Raw genomic sequence first — 17200 nt, forward strand, 5'->3', positions numbered from 1 at the left:
TTTTACCGTATTGTGCTCTCCAAAGAGCAATTCTTCTCAAAATCTCACTCAAAAGGTACTTAATAGAGTGAATAACTAATACATAGCAAACAACGGTATTAGTAATACAAAAGTTATTAATACATGAATAGAAATGGTTAAAGATAAATTTGCCCTTAATACATCAAATCCAACTGTGAATAAGTATTAATCTCAACATGACTAATCTCAACTTTACTAATATACCCTATTCTGGAAATTAACGTGTGTATATATAATAGATCATACTAATTGTCAGTGGTGGAGCTAGGTAGGACCACTCTTCGACAGAAAATTACACTATTTATACATGAAAATATTATTTATATATAGTAGATATTGAACTCTCTTTATCTTATTCCTGTGTTTACTTCTTCATATTTTAAAATTTACTTAGTAAAAATTTTGGCTCCGCCACTACTAATTCTAAATGCTGGACTCGTCCTTCCTTTTTAGTTGCGTCTATAGTGATTTCTTTTAATTCTAAGTCTTTAGGAGAAACACTTGCTTTTGGTCTTAGCTTGAGATAAGCTAATAATTATAGGACAAGAAATTAACATAATATATAAACAAAACGCTCAAATTTGATCTTAACGAATAAATAAATATATATTTTAATTTTAAGTATCCACATTTAGATCCTCTAATCATACCGTTTACCACTTTGTAGGATGGAAAGTTCCTAATGGGACTAAACTAGATAAACAAAAATATAATACACATTCTCCTATACCCCACTCAAGTTGCTAATAATCTAAAACTATTGACTGTAACTAAAGTTTAATTAGACGGATTATTCAAGATGATACAATCGAAAACTAGGAACTTTTCTTTTGCAACCTTTAACTATTCAAAGGTCACTTTCCCTTATACCCAAAGAAAATTAAAAGAAACAAAAAGTCTAAAGTTGACCAATTAAACTTACTGACACAACAAAAATATCATCCCTTTGGAATATTCAATTCTAACATTAATATTCCAACAACCCCTAAACTCCAAACAACTGATAATTGATAAATTTATTAACTCTCAAAAACATACAATTCTATAAGCTATAGAGACGAAGGGCTCTGGCTTAACAGATTCAAGGTCCTCAAATGGCAACTTTCACTATCTCATTATGTTTTCTACTCTGCTTCAGCTTCCTTTTTGTCTCTATTCATTCTTCTTCGTCTTCGCCTTATCTCTCTACGTCAACATTTACGAAGAATTACAATAAGATGCTTATGAGTTTCAAAATTTTCATATATCCATCGACTCATCGCATTACTTTTTATACTCCAGCAGCTTCAAATTTCTACAATTCCCTCCTTAATAGCCCGTTTGTAACGCGCGAACCAGAAGAAGCTCATCTCTTCTTCGTGCTTTTCTCTCCTGAGATAACCACTCGTTCTCAGGCGCGTCTTGTTCGAGAGCTGAGAAAGAAGTATCCGTACTGGAATCGGACGTTAGGAGCTGATCATTTCTTCATCTCACCGGAAGGAATTGATTTTTCTTCTGATAGGAATGCACTCGAACTGAAGAAAAATTCAGTTCAGATTTCGGTTTTTCCGACTATTTCAGGTAATTTTATACCTCATAAGGATATCAGTTTGCCACCGGTGAGCACATCCTCACTCGTACTCTCCCACGCGCCGGTGAAAACGGATCCGTCGTTTCTAGGTTATCTAAAATGGGATGGGGAGACGGAGGCGGAGTTGGTGGAGGAGTTGAGGTTGGATCCGGAGTTCGTCGTTGAATCTGAGCCGTTAGATCATGTAGGAAGAGTGAAGAGTAGTAAGTTCTGCTTGTTCTTCTACGAAGCTGAATCGACAGCATATATGACGGAAGCAATGGCGGTAGGATGTGTACCGGTAGTGATTGTCGACCGTCCGGTTCAGGATTTTCCGTTGATGGACGTATTGAGATGGTCGGAAATGGCACTGTTGATCGGAAACCGCCGTGGAGCTCAGGGATTGAAGGCGGTCCTGGGCGGTGTACCGGAGGATCGATATGAGCGGATGAGGGGATTGTGTGTGGCGGCGGCTCATCATATGGTGTGGAACGCGGAACCTCAGCCGTATGATGCTTTTCATATGGTGATTTATCAGCTGTGGATGAAACGGCATACGATTAGATACAGTCGGAGGGAAGAATTTTAAGAGTTGAAAATTAAACTTGTTGCTTGTAGAGTTAGTGCATAATTAATAATACTAAATCCTAATTAATGGTTAATAAATTGTATGCTTTTTTAGAATGATTGTTAATTTGTTTAATCCCTAATCAAAATTGTCTTCTTTGGAGCTGACAAACAAGATAATAATGGTGTATTTTATCAGGATGAAAATTCGATCCCATCCCGTCCCGGGATGGAATAGACGGGACGATGCATAAAGCTATTAAAAAATATATTTTTAATTTTTTAGAGTTAAAGAATACAAATATTTTGAATAATTGAATTAAGATTTATGAAATACAAATGAATATTTCTTTCTAAGTTTATAAAGTATTTTAAGTTTTAAAATTTTTAAAGTTTATTTGTATCTTGTAAGTTAAGTACTTAAGTTTATTAAAGTATTTTGTTTTATAAGTTTGTAAGTTTTAAAGATTTTTTTTTCTAAATTATTCCATTTATAAGTTTGAAAGTAAAGTACTTAAGTTTGTCAAACTTATTTTTTTCTATGTTTTTGAATTTATGACTTTACATTATAAATTTTTAAGATTTGAATTTATAACTTGTAATAGAAAGGTGTTCAAATTGGTTTTGAAATCCAAAGTTCAAGTCCGGAAAAATTGTTTTGAAATTCGAAGCTCAAGTCCGAACTCACCTATATATATATCTATGCAGACATTACTTGGAGACAAGAAAGCCAAAAAGAAGCAAGAGAAAATTAAATAGTCTTTTAAAAAGTTTTTTTATATAAAACCAACTTGTAATAATTAGTTGTTCTAATTTTTTGAGAGCATTTCTTTGTAGTATTATTAATCTACTATTTGGGTCTTCTCCTAAAATTAAGCCATGTGTTTTATTTTTAAAATTATAAGGATTTGCTCTCATATTTACTAAGACTTGAAATTCTTGTGGAAAATTAGACTTATATGCTTTTCATAGGGCTTTTGCTGATTCTCTTAAAAATTTGTAACTTGTAAGTTAAGTACTTAAGTTTATTAAAGTATTTTAATTTTCTAAGTTTTTCAATTTATAAGTTTGTAAGTTTTAACAATTTTTTTTCTAAATTATTCAATTTATAAGTTTGAAAGTTAAGTACTTAAGTTTGTTAAAGTTATCGTTTTCCTATATTTTTGAATTTATGACTTTACATTATAAGTTTTTAAGATTTGAATTTATAAGTTATAAGTTATAACTTGTAATTTAATTTATAACTTAAATTAAGTTTATAAGTTATAACTTGTAATTTAAGTAACTTAAGTTTGTTAAATATTTTCTTTTTCAAAATTTCAAAATTTATAAGTTTTAAATTTTTATGTTTATAATATTTGAAATTTATAAATTATAAGTATGTAATTTAAAAACTCAAAATCTCAAATAAACAAAAAATAAATGCATTAAATAAGAGTATACAACAAGAAAAAAAAAATTAAAAATCAATCCCATTTATTCCACGGAACGGATCGGAACTGGAATGAACCCGATGCCAAATCATGGTACTGTCCCGTCCCGAGTACCGGTTCAACATATCCCATCTTATCCCGAATACTACTAGATCGGAACGGTTACCGGAATGAATCGGAACGGTACCAGAATATTCCGATCCGATGTCCAATCTTAATTTCACATAATATACCTGCCATATCAAAATTAGGTACAAAGAATAATCAGACTGACCAAATAAATAAATCAGAAATACAGAAACAAAAACAGTACTAGATCAAAGAATGCGATTGCACTATAAAGTCTCAATTGAACAAACTCGAATTTACCTAACATAAAACCATTTGGACCAAAAAGCTTCATAAAAAGACAATAAAAGTCCAAAGACCCCAATTCACACCAACGAGTCAAGTTTAATTTTCTCACATACAAATATTTCAACATAAAAGCGTGTCACATTTATGTATTATGACACTTAGGTAGTAAGAAAAGTCATATAGTATAAGCATTTGTGTGTGTATATATATATATATAGAATATAGAGAGAGGACAAGTTGAGCATTGAAAGAAGAGAAGAAAAATTATGAGAGAAATACTGTTATTGTGGGTGTTTATTTTTTTCTTAGCAAATGATTGGTGTTTGTGCTATTCTAGCTGTTTGAATGAAGAAAGAAAAGCTCTTTTGAAACTCAAAGAAAACATAAATTACACAAATGCTTCATATTTTTCATCATGGATAGCTAATGAAAATTCAAATTGTTGTCAATGGGAAGGAATTATTTGTAGCAACATTAGCAACAGAATCATTCAATTGTCAATTTCTGTAAAAACACTTGTTAAAAAAGATGAATTTGGGATTTATGGTTCAAATACTGATAATTGGGGAAATTGGCAATTTAATGCATCTCTATTTCTTCCTTTTAAAAATCTCAAAGTTCTTCGCCTTCGTGGACATGCTTTGGCTAATTGGACTCCCAATGAAGGTTCCTTTTTTTTTTATATATATACTTTTTGTATTTTTGAATCTTATGATTTTAAATTAAGTATACATAGAATAGAATTTAATAAGGAAAAATTACATAAATATTGTCTTTAAGACCTTAATTTACAATGCATAAATCTACTATTAATTATTTATAAAATTTAGTTTTTAATTATAAAATACAACAAATTTATACCAAAAAAAAAAAGATTCAAAAAATTGTAGTTTGACATGCTTGCTTGTTTTTTTAGTGATTTTACTGATACAAAGACATGTAAATTTCAGCAAATGTCGTGGTACGACATGTAAAGTTCAGTAATACAAAAATTAATTGTATGGTTTTCCTAATACAATGACTAAAGTTCAGTAATCATATGTGAAATTGACCCGACATTAATTATGAGAGTTCGTTGTGGAGTTTGCCTAAAGCAAATCTCACATTGTATTGGGAAGGGAAAACCATGGGGCGAATTCTTGATTCAACTATCAAGGCGCCATTTAGGTTAAAATTCGTTGGGACAAATTGTTAAGACTCCAAAGGTTGACCAAAGCGGACAATACTTTGACAGTTGAGCCTGGATCGTTATAGGTGGTATCAGAATGGTACCTCGGTGATGACCATTCAAGAAATGAACTCGAAAAAGTGGTTGTATAACATGATCTAGCTAGTAAGTAAAATTGTGTATATATCTTGTTAAGTTTTTCCTCAATTTTGTTTACAGGTTTTGATAAACTGAACAAACTCGAAAGGCTTGATTTGGCTGGGAACAACTTTAATCGCAGCATATTCATGTCTCTTAGTCGACTTACATCTCTCAAGTCATTGAATCTGGGATCTAACAACCTTCGATCAGGTCACAAGTTTTGATTCCTTCTCTTTACTACTTAATTTGAACTATTTAACTAGCCCGTTAGACAATATTTTGTCGTAGTTGAAACAAACCAAGAGTATTTAGAAGTTGAAATTGTGTTTGGAAGTTGTAATACTTAGTTCTCAAACTTAAGATTCTTTGTTTCCTTAATATTTCAGGTATTGGAAGATTGTCGGGGTTAAGCAATCTGGAGAAGTTAGATTTAAGCAGTAACTTTTTGAATGATGAAAGTGTTCACTCTGCTCTAGGTAGAAATTAATATCTCTCTCGAGCTTTATCACTTTTGATGCTTTTGTTCCTACAGTTTCTTCATAACAGTATATAAATACTCGGAACAGATATAAATACATCTAGTACAACGTTGAAAAAGCTTGATATAAGGAACAACAGATTTCAAAGCTTTATGCCAAATGAAGGTATTGTTTGTTGTAGCTATGTGTATACAATGTAGATATAGCTTATTACATACTTGCTCCGGATAATGCTTTTGCGTTTCTTTTACATGCAAGATTTGGGAACTCTGAGAAACTTGAAGTATTTACTTTTGGATGGGAATGCATTGGACAAGAACTTTCTACAGAGCAGCGGTGTAATGTCGTCCCTTAAAGTATTATCGTTATCTAACTGCAACCTGAATGGAACTTTACCTATTCAAGGTAATATTCAATTGATTAAAGTTAAGTAGATGTTTATCATGGCCTGGGTCGAGAACAATGATTTGATTATGATGAAGTAAGAGAATTCTTGGTTCAGTTCTCCTCCTTAATGACAGAAAATTGGATTGATCAAATTCTATTGAGTCTGACTCATAGTGATCATTTATCAAAGAACGACTCTGGTTATCAAATGATTAAACAACTGGGAGCAATAGAACGAATATATTTGAAGAATGGAAACGTGACATAGCTTACTTCATCTTATATTTCTTTTCTTACGCGCTTTTATTTATTTATTTAAACTTACCTAGCCAGTTTGGTTAGCATGTTTCATATATTTTCTGCATAAGCAACACTATAATATAGATTAGAAATAACAACTTCCATGGAAATCTTCCTCCATGTCTTGGAAACTTAACATTACTTCGGGTAATTGATCTCACTCAAAATGAGTTTACTGGAAATATTGCTTCATCTCCACTTTCAAGTCTCTTGTCCCTTGAATATCTTTTGCTAAAAGGCAACAACTTTGAGATTCCAATTTCGTTCGAGTCATTTGCTAACCATTCAAAGCTTAAGTATGTCATTCCTAACGACAACACACTAGTCGTACAAACTTCTGTCGAAAGTTGGATCCCTAAGTTCCAATTGGAAACCTTGTCTTTGACTAACAACTGCTCTGAAATGCCAAATTTCCTTCATTATCAACATAACTTGAGAGCACTTAGTCTTTCAGAATGCAGCATGGGTGGAAACTTTCCAAATTGGTTGTTAGAGAACAATCCTAGACTTGAAGAACTTTACTTGGATGGAAATGCGTTTACTGGAACTCTTCGATTCTCATTCCTTCCTAATCTGAAAACTTTTGATATCTCAAACAACAAGATTCAGGGACAACTTCCTCCCAACATCGGATCCGTTTTGCCTAATATGTTGAGGTTACAAATGTCCAAAAATATGCTTGAAGGCATGTTGCCGTCAAGTTTTGGTGACATGAAAAAACTGCAATGCTTGGATTTGTCATACAATAAGTTATCAGGAGACTTACCGATTGAATTGGCTCGTAATGGATCCAAGTTATTCTTTCTGAGACTGTCGAATAACATGTTGGAAGGGGAAATATTTCCAGTGTCAACTGACATCAACAGTTTCAAATACTTATACTTGGATGGAAACAACTTCTCAGGCTCAATTCCACGGAAATTGTCCTCTTCTCCGTTGAGTTCTCTGGATTTAAGTAACAACAATTTGTCCGGAAATGTACCCTCCTGGATTGGTTACATCCCCTCATTAACCTCTCTCGCGTTATCTAATAACAATCTAAAGGGTCCTATTCCAGTAGATTATTGTAGACTTGAAGGACTTGAGGTGTTAGATCTCTCTAGAAACAACATTGTTGGTGCGGTTCCATCATGTTTCCGTGCTTCCAAAAACCTTAAACGTGTCTATTTGAGCGAAAACAATTTACAAGGGCATTTCAACATGTTCTCAAATAGCTCGGGTTTAACAGTATTGGATCTTGGAGATAACAACTTCAGTGGTTCAATTCCAAAATGGTTAGGCAGTGCTTTTGAAATAACCACCTTGCTCTTGAAAGGAAATCATCTTCTAGGCACAATTCCTACAGAGCTATGTCATGCAAGTAAAGTGAGAATTATGGATCTTTCTTATAATAATCTCTCGGGACCTATTCCTTGTTGCGTTGGGAACATAATGCAATTAACAGGGGCCAGAGAAATGTACCCATATGGTCCAAGATTTTACTTTCCGGGATTCCAAACGTGGGGAAGAGATGCCATGGTATATGTAGAAGATTCAATGGAAAGATCCACGATTCATTTTCAAGTTAACTATGCATGGGTTGGAGCAGACTTTACGACCAAATATAATACCTATTCCAACGAAGGTAAAGTTGTTGATGATATGTATGGAATTGATCTTTCTTCCAATCAGTTAAGTGGTGAAATACCTAAGGAACTCAGTAATCTTACCAAGATTCGTGCGTTAAACTTGTCACATAACCACATAACTGGAACAATACTATCAGAATTCTCGAATCTCAAGAATATCGAGAGTCTGGACCTATCATACAACAACTTGACTGGGATGGTTCCCACTCAACTTCTTGAGTTGACATCTCTAGCAGTTTTTAACGTGGCACATAACAATTTAACTGGTAGGACTCCACAGCGTGTTGCGCAGTTTGCAACTTTTGATGAAAGCAGTTATGAGGGGAATCCGTTTCTTTGTGGTCTTCCGTTACATAACATTTGCATAGAGACTAAAGAGATACCAATATCACCTCCTGAGTTAGATTGTTGCGAAGACGATACTGGTTTTCTAGAAATGGAGTCATTCTATATTTCATTTCTTGTGGCATATGCAAATGTGGTGGTTGCACTGGTTGTAGTACTTTGTGTAAACCCCTATTGGAGAAGTGTCTGGTTTAATTATGTTGAGTATTATATGTATTCTTGTTACTATTCTTTTGCTTCCAAATGTACACGACATTAAAAGTTTATGTCAATTAGTTACACTTCATTATGCAAATTGTATGTTTGAGTTGTTCTTGGTACCTATCAAGTTTATTAATACTAGTAGAAACTTTATTTATTTGGAGATAAGAATTTCATGGTTCAATTCCAAAATGGTTGGGCAAATTAAATGAGCCTTTTGTTGAGTCTTTTGTGTATTCATGTTACTATTATTTTTGCTTTCAAAAGGTCATGACTTGAATAATTATGTAACATTTCATTATGTAGATGTATGTGTGAGTTGTTTTGGTGCCTAGCTATCAAGTTCATTAATACTAGTGAATGTTGTATTGATTTGCTTGACCCTTCTTTAAGCATTTGCCTGATTAATCCCACAAGAAAAGATGAATATTAAGCAAAAAAAATTGAGTAGATTAAAAAGAAAAGACATGTCACACATAAAAGAGACGATCAAGTCACATAGGAATATAACGACATAATTGCATGTCGTAGAAAGAAATAACAAGTGGAACCAACGACCCATTAAAGACTAATCTATCTACAACTACATCCCAATGGTAGCTAAACGGAGTGTGGACATGAGATGCCAATAGAGTGATTGGCCTTCCTGTTTTTTTTTTAAAAGGTTCATGTTCAATACTTATTACTTGAAAAAGACTTTTGAAATTTGGAGGTATTAAACATGTCACATTTGTATGGGTATAAAATCATATCAGTAAAAGTCAAATGAGAAATTTAAAGTTATTTAGACAAATTGCCAAAAATTTTCAGTGCACTTAATGGTTTGACAGAAATGTATACTGCTCAATGAGCCATTTCCTGTATATGGTCCACTCAAATAAGTGCTAAAGACTCGGTAAATTCCTAAAGTAGCTGAATGTTTTTGACATTAGCACACATAAATTATAAATAAACAAAAGAAAGAAGAGGAAAGTGGCTAAGGAATCAAATTTTGTTGACTAGTTAAGCACAATAATTTTCAAAATATACTCGCTCTATTTCAATTTTTTTGTCTTACTTTGTCCGTTTCAAAAAGAAAGAATGTCTCTCTATCCTTTTTTTGGCAGTTGGTTAATTCAAACTTTCCACGTGACATGTTTAAGACCACAAGATTATAAGACATTTTAGTAAATTTTACATATCTTTAGTTTAAGACTAGACAAACAAATTGAAACGTATAAAGCAAGAGAAGTGAACGCATTAAACTTCCATGCAAGTGATACTAGTGGGAGATTTTTCCTCATGAGAAAGTGTCTCAACTCAAGTCAATGATGGTGAAAGTCAACTCAAACCAGCTCAAATTGCAAGCAATGTTTTGATGAAAATTAGAGAAAAACAAATGAATGAACTAATATTAAATTGGAGCAAAATATAGAAACAGAAGAAGAAGAAGACATACTAAAGAAAACATAAAGAAGTTGAAAGGGACATAACAAGAAAAGTAGTTGCACAAAATTCCATTCTAGTCTACATCAATTATTGCACTATTCCATAAGGGTACCTGCTAGCTCCCGTTAGCACAGATAACGAGCAAGTTTCCAGCTTTTCTTATATATAGTTTGGATATACCTTATAGGGTTGTCAAATTGTAGGTAAAGAAGCACAATATGACTAATAGCAAGATAGTATATTGGTGGTTGTTGATTTTGTTCATAGCAAATGGATGGTTGTGTTGTTATTGTTGTTGGAATGAAGAAAGGACTGCTTTGTTGCAACTCAAGGCAAACATAAACTACAGTAGACGCAATGATTATTTGTCATCGTGGAGAGCTAATGAAACGTCGGATTGTTGTCAATGGGAGGGAATTGTTTGCAGCAACACCACCAGAAGAGTCATAGAGTTGTCCATTATTGCTAAGAAAATTAGTCAAGAACAACAACCTTTTACTCTTAATAGTTCAAGTCTGAGACCACTACGACTCTGGAGTAAAAGTTATTGTTTCACTAAGTGGAGGTTCAATGCAGAGCACACCTTCATTATGTATAGTAATCTTCCTTCAGCTGATAAACTCTCTTATACAATATTAAAATGAGTGGGGGATTGTTAGTGTGTGAACATTTTAACATTTTATTAAATTGCAATTTTAGCAATTGCCCATTGATGACATTTAATGTCATCTTTATTATTCTTTCTTTAGTGCATAAAAATGTCTTTCATTATCATCTTTATTTAGTGCAAGACTAAATCATTCCATTATGTATTTTTAATCTAATTATCACTAATAAGTGGTGCACTAAATCATATTATTATGTATTTTTAATCTAATTATCACTAATAAGTGGTGCACTAAATCATAATGGTGCACTAAATCATAATGGTACACTAAATGATGATAATGATGGCATTCTATTATTTTTTCATCTTTGTATGATTTTCTCTCCTATAAATAGAGAGGTCTTCTTTGTTTTGAAAGAAGTATAAGAGAAGAAAAAATTGAGAGAGTTAAGTTTATATAAAAAAGAGAGTTCTTATTAGTTGAAGGGAGGTGTTCTTTGTGTAGAGCTTTAAACTCAACTCTTGTCCAGAGTTTGTTGAGTTACATTTTTGTGATAAGACTGTTGTATCCTGGAGGGGACAAGTCAAGAGGACTACTGCTGGACCAGTGAAACGATTTACTGCAGTGGGCTTGAATCTCCTTAAAGAGAGCGAGATATCCGCGCCTCAGCCAAGAAGTGAAGTTAATTTCTTCATTTTATTTTTCAATTGTAATTTGTAATCTTATAATTTCACCAACACTACCAATCCACAGAGAATGTATGATCACAATACTAATTTGAATTACAGCTTCCAAAGGTTTAACTATATACTGGTTTAAGAGTGTTAAGTTCATAGTATAATCTACTTGACTCTTGTCACATAATTTAGCATGTCCATTTTAAGTTTCTTGTTAATTTGGTGACAGGTTTCGAGAAACTGAGACGATTGAGGAAACTAGAAACACTTGACTTGTCAGGGAATCAGTTCAACCGTAGCATCTTTCAGTCTCTTAGTCTGCTTTCATCTCTCAAGTCATTGAACCTCTCAAGTAACAACATTGCATCACGTTCCGAGATATGGTTCACATACAACAAAACTGGATCAGGTTCCAACATATGGTTTCCCTCTATTAGTCTTTCCATAGAAGAATAAGATATTCTAATTAATCCATTTCCTCAACATTTTAGGTTCTGAGAGATTGTCAGGGTTAGACAAGCTGGAAATCCTAGATTTGAGCTATAACAATCTAGAGGATGAAAATGTTCTCTCTGCTCTAGGTAAGTAAACTTAAGAAAATGTTCTTGAAAAGCTCTTCTTTTTTATCGGTAGCTCCCTAACATAGTTATTACAAATTCCTGGACAGAGCTAAATACAACTAGAATGACATTGAAGAAGCTCGATATAAGATACAACAGATTCCAGAGTTTTATACCAAATGAAGGTACTTATAATTCTTGAAGTTTTCTTCTTTCAGTTGATTTTATCGTACCCCAGTCTCTCTTTGGTATAGATAAATCTTATTGGTTACTCCATCAACATCACAATATTAAAAGAACTCAGACGTCAAACATCAGTACAACTCGACAAGGCTCAATTTGGACAAATGAAATGTTAGAAAACCATTTTAGGTGTCATTTGCAAGTTACTATTACCATATTAGTTCACGTGTCTACGCGTTAAAGCTTACTTTTTTAACACCTATGGCTACATGTTGATGATTCTTCTATGTTTCTTTTGCACGAAAGAGTTGGGAGCTTTAAGAAATATAGAGTACTTACTGTTGGATGGAAACACATTGGATGAGAACTTTCTCAGGAGCAGTGGTGTAATGTCATCGCTTAAAGTATTATCAGTAGCTCAATGCAACCTCAATGGAACTCTACCACTTCAAGGTAATTTCAGACATAGCATCCATCAAATTATCCTTGAAGTTTTTGTCTTCCTAGATGGTGCTGCGTAGGAATATCACGTTAATGTTGGAACATGTATAACAATTATCTACTTGTTCATTTTATAGGCTTGTGTGATCTAAGATACCTTGAAGAACTAAGTCTCAGCAGAAATAGCATCATTGGAAAACTCCCTACATGTCTTGGAAACTTAACATCTCTTCGGGTAATTGATCTCACTCAAAATCAGTTTACTGGAAACATTGCCTCATCTCCACTTTCAAGTCTCTTCTCCCTTGAATACCTCTTGATAGCAAACAACAACTTTGAAGTACCAATTTCATTCGAGTCATTTGCTAACCATTCAAAACTTAACTTTGTCATTGCTGACTACAACTCGGTAATTGTACGAACTGCTTCTAATAGTTGGATCCCAAAGTTTCAATTAGAAGCCTTATCCTTATTCAACTGCTCTCAAATGCCAAATTTTCTTCATTCTCAACATCATTTGAGACTTCTTCGTCTCTCGAAATGCAACATTGGTGGAGACTTTCCAAATTGGTTATTAGAAAACAATCCTAAACTTGGAGAAGTTTACTTGGATGGAAATGCATTCACTGGATCTCTTCAATTGCCGTTCCTTCCTAATCTGAAAGCTTTGGATATCTCAAACAACAAGATTCAAGGGAAACTTCCTCCTAACATTGGGTCCATTTTCCCAAATCTCGTGATATCGACAATGTCCAACAATATGCTTGAAGGCTTGTTGCCTTCAAGTTTTGCTGACATGAAAAAACTTGAATGCTTGGATTTGTCATACAATAAGTTAAAAGGAGACCTACCTACTGGATTGGCTCATAAAGGATCCAAGTTAAATTTTCTGAGATTGTCGAATAACATGTTGAAAGGGGAAATATTTTCCATTTCAGATAACCTCAACAATTTAGAATATTTATACTTGGATGGGAACAACTTCTCAGGCCCAATCCCGCAGAAGTTATCCACTGTTCCTTTACGTACATTGGACTTAAGTAACAACAAATTGTCAGGAAACATACCGTCCTGGCTTGGTAATATCTCCTCCTTAATCTACCTTGCATTGTCCAAAAACCATCTAAAGGGTCATATTCCACCTGATTATTGTAGACTAGAAGGACTTGAGGTGTTAGATATCTCTGAAAATAGCCTTGTTGGTGTGATTCCATCATGTTTCAGTAGTTTTCGAGACTTAAAACGTGTGTATTTGAGCAAAAACAAGTTACAAGGGGAATTCAACATGTTCTCAAACTCAGATTTAAAAGTGTTGGATCTCGGAGATAACAACTTCAGTGGTTCCATTCCAAAATGGTTGGGCAGTAGTCTTGAGATAACCACCTTACTTCTGAAAGGAAATTATCTTCAAGGCACCATTCCCACAGAATTGTGTCACGCAAGTGAACTGAGAATTATGGATCTTTCTCATAATAATCTCTCCGGACCTATTCCTCGTTGCTTTGGGAACATAATGCAACAAGAAGATATCTTAGAAATATACCCATACAGTTCATCATTTGGATATCCAGCATTCCAGACGTTTGGAGGAGATGCTGAGATAGATGTAGGATTCTCAATCACCTCATCATCGACAATCTTCTTCCTAGATAACTATGCATGGGTTGGAGCAGAGTTTATGACGAAACACAATACATATTCCTATGAAGGTAGCATTGTTGATGAGATGTTCGGAATTGATCTTTCTTGCAACCAGTTAAGTGGTCAAATACCTAAGGAGCTCAGTAATCTTACTCAAATTCGTGCTCTAAACTTGTCACATAACCACATAACTGGAACAATACTATCAGCATTCTCGAAACTCCTGAATATAGAGAGTTTGGACTTGTCATACAACAACTTGACTGGGAGTATTCCCACTCAACTTCTAGATTTGACATCTCTAGCAGTGTTTAGCGTGGCACACAATAATTTAACAGGTATGACTCCACAGCGTATTGCACAGTTTGGAACTTTTAATGAAAGCAGTTATGAGGGAAATCCTTTTCTTTGTGGTCTTCCATTACATAAAAATTGCAATATGGAGACTAAAGAGATACCAATATCACCTCTTGGACCAGAATGTTGCGAAGACGATACTGGCTTTCTAGAAATGGAGTCATTCTATATCTCCTTTCTTGTGTCATATGCAAATTTGGTGCTCGTAACGGTTGTAGTCCTCTGGATAAACCCCTACTGGAGAAATGTTTGGTTTTATTATCTTGAGTCTTACATGTATTCTTGCAACAACTTTTTTGCTTCCAAAATGTAAACCTTACATATGAAGGTTACTTTCAAGTAAATCATACACACGAGTTCTGTTCCTTATTCCTTCTTGTTTCTTAATACTAAGTATCTGCTTTCATTAAGACATATTCAAAATCATCAGAAACACATGATAAATGTAACTGTTAAAGAACATTTTTCAGAAAAATTAAGGAAAAGACAATTTCTATCAATATTTCATTTTCTAGTATCTGTTTTCATAACACATATTCGAAATCATCATAACTGATTTCGAAAATCATCAGCAAACACAAATCTTTCCAAAAGTAGCACACCAGCACATGATAAATGTAACTGTTAAAAGAACATTCTTCATCATATCTAAGAAAAGTGCAAAATTTCTAACAAATTTTCAGTAGCATAACAAAATTCTAACAATTTTTCAGTTGCTAGTATGTATCTGTTGTCATAACATGTTTGCGAAATCAACAGAACCAATTTCACAAATCATCACGCATACAAATCTTTGCTACACTAATGCACAAACACATAATGAATAGACAAGAGGAGTTGCTCAGATGACAAACACAAATCTTTGCTACACTAGTGGACAAACACATGCTAATAAATAGACAAGAGGTATTGGTCAGATGGTAAGTACCCTCCACCTCTAATTCTAAGGCTGTAGATTCGAATCACTAAAAGAGCAAAATGGTTGGAGCTCCTAGAGGGAGGGAAAAGAACACACATAATAAATATAACTGCTAAATATAAGTTGGAATCTCCATTTTGCCTACTTTCTAGCACCCTAATATATCTAATGACTTCATTGTCCATTTTAGTTTCAATGGTTTGTAAATTATATTTTGGTGGTGGTTATATTATTGCGACCACTAGATCAAACTTCAAAGTAAAAAAAATTAATATTGTCAAGTCAAAGTCATCACTCGCACATTTGAAATTGATTTTAAACTTTTAAACCGTTAAACTTATTCCGAAATTAGCTATTTGTACGCTTCACCCATAAAATTTTTGGATGAGTGAAGTAGGATAGTGAACTCTGCAGGCCCATTTGGAATTTTATTTTTTTTAAACTTATTTGCATTTGATAGTACATTACATCTAATCTGAGAAAATAAATTGCAGTTAATAAATATTACTATTATTATTTTTTGATCAACGTGGTGTCCGGACCAAGGTACGAGGTAACTTTATCCATCAAAGTTAGAACAAATAGTAATTTTGTTTGTGTTAAAATTTGAACCTAAGACAACTCCCTTTGAATCTGGAATCCCTGTAAGAAGGTGTATAGGCATCGAGAAAAGAACATGTTTGCAAAATCCACTGGATAACAATGCTTTCATCTCCTACCACTTTATTTTATACTCTATCCAGAAGACTCCATTTCTATTGAGCCGAGGGTCTTTCGAAAACAACCGTCCTACATCGGTAGGAGTCAGGTCTGCGTACACTTTACCCTTCCCAGACCCCATGATATGAAATTTCACTAGGTTGTTGTTGTTGTTGTATCCAAAAGACTCCATGCTCTCACCTCTCAACCACTTTATTGACTACTGTTCACGCCCTACTATTATTACTCCCTCCATTCCATATTAAGCAAATTTGTGAGACAATGCACATATATTAAGAAAAACATTCAAGGACATAATTTGAACCAAACTTTTCACTATTGCCCTTTGTAAAATCATAAATATAAATTTTCAAGTAGTGTGATTTATCTTTTAGAAAATATAAAACTTCAATAAATGAAAGGGCAAATATGGAAAACTTTCAAACATTTATCTTGAACTTTGAACAATTCAATTATTTTGAACAATGAAAAATCCCTCAAAAATTCACTTACACCTTGTTTGGATGGTTGTTACCCGTTGTATTGTATTGTATTGTTAGTTTAAATGCAATGTTTGTTTTAATTGTTACTTAAATTCTATTGTATCGTATCGTTTAAATCCATCGTTAGGTAACGACGAAAAGACTCATTTTATGTAACGACCGATTTGGTGTGTTCGCGTCATTGTCTTAATATTTTCTTCTTATTTTGTCTTTATTTATTATTTAATAATTATATTCCATCTTTTACCCTACCTTTTCATAGTAACTCTATCCGCACCCTGCTTTTTTTGTAATTTTTATTATTCGAATCATGAATGTGTGATATTATGTAATGATGGAGAACGATACAATCTATTCAAATACTGTATTCGTTAAAACAATACAGTATGATACAATATAATATAATATAATATAATATATTATAAAATAATACGTAACAATAATCCAAACAAAGTGTTAATATGGAACGGAGGGAGTATTATTTACCTATAGGCTATAACTAAAGGACAAAATTTATATACAAGACAAATTAACACAAATCCTCCAATTGCATGCGTGTTTCTCTTATTCCAACTATATCCATACCCCAGTAGTTAATTTTCTTTTGT

General features: G+C 33.4%; 3 protein-coding genes across 3 annotated transcripts; all 3 read left to right on the forward strand.

The window, feature by feature from the left end:
* Positions 1–1010: 1010 nt before the first annotated feature.
* On the forward strand, positions 1011–2325 carry LOC129885935 (probable glycosyltransferase At5g11130). The gene has a single exon (XM_055960426.1). The coding sequence runs from the start codon at positions 1116–1118 to the stop codon at positions 2157–2159; it is 1044 nt and encodes a 347-aa protein (XP_055816401.1). The 5' UTR covers positions 1011–1115; the 3' UTR covers positions 2160–2325.
* Positions 2326–4183: 1858 nt separating this feature from the next.
* Positions 4184–8785, forward strand: LOC129897004 (receptor-like protein 15). The gene is made up of 6 exons (XM_055973000.1): positions 4184–4593; positions 5315–5446; positions 5623–5712; positions 5803–5880; positions 5974–6120; positions 6857–8785. Exons 1-6 carry the CDS (start codon positions 4194–4196, stop codon positions 8632–8634), a joined length of 2625 nt encoding a protein of 874 aa, XP_055828975.1. The 5' UTR covers positions 4184–4193; the 3' UTR covers positions 8635–8785.
* Positions 8786–10222: 1437 nt separating this feature from the next.
* LOC129885038 (receptor-like protein 15) lies at positions 10223–14836 on the forward strand. Its single transcript, XM_055959271.1, has 6 exons — positions 10223–10517; positions 11519–11698; positions 11781–11870; positions 11957–12034; positions 12339–12485; positions 12611–14836. Exons 1-6 carry the CDS (start codon positions 10223–10225, stop codon positions 14782–14784), a joined length of 2964 nt encoding a protein of 987 aa, XP_055815246.1. The 3' UTR covers positions 14785–14836.
* The last annotated feature ends 2364 nt before the right edge of the window (positions 14837–17200 follow it).

The sequence above is a fragment of the Solanum dulcamara genome, chromosome 1 (genome assembly GCF_947179165.1).
Source record: "Solanum dulcamara chromosome 1, daSolDulc1.2, whole genome shotgun sequence".
NCBI classification, from domain to species: Eukaryota; Viridiplantae; Streptophyta; class Magnoliopsida; order Solanales; family Solanaceae; genus Solanum; species Solanum dulcamara.

Excerpts from the sequence above, each read along its gene's own strand:
- LOC129885935 (XM_055960426.1), top strand. The coding sequence starts at position 1,116 with ATGGCAACTTTCACTATCTCATTATGTTTTCTACTCTGCTTCAGCTTC.
- LOC129897004 (XM_055973000.1), top strand. The coding sequence starts at position 4,194 with ATGAGAGAAATACTGTTATTGTGGGTGTTTATTTTTTTCTTAGCAAAT. Across the intron at positions 5,713-5,802 it reads AAGTGTTCACTCTGCTCTAG|ATATAAATACATCTAGTACA; the intron begins GTAGAAATTAAT and ends TACTCGGAACAG. Across the intron at positions 5,881-5,973 it reads AAGCTTTATGCCAAATGAAG|ATTTGGGAACTCTGAGAAAC; the intron begins GTATTGTTTGTT and ends TTTACATGCAAG.
- LOC129885038 (XM_055959271.1), top strand. The coding sequence starts at position 10,223 with ATGACTAATAGCAAGATAGTATATTGGTGGTTGTTGATTTTGTTCATA. Across the intron at positions 11,699-11,780 it reads ATACAACAAAACTGGATCAG|GTTCTGAGAGATTGTCAGGG; the intron begins GTTCCAACATAT and ends TCAACATTTTAG. Across the intron at positions 12,035-12,338 it reads GAGTTTTATACCAAATGAAG|AGTTGGGAGCTTTAAGAAAT; the intron begins GTACTTATAATT and ends TTTGCACGAAAG.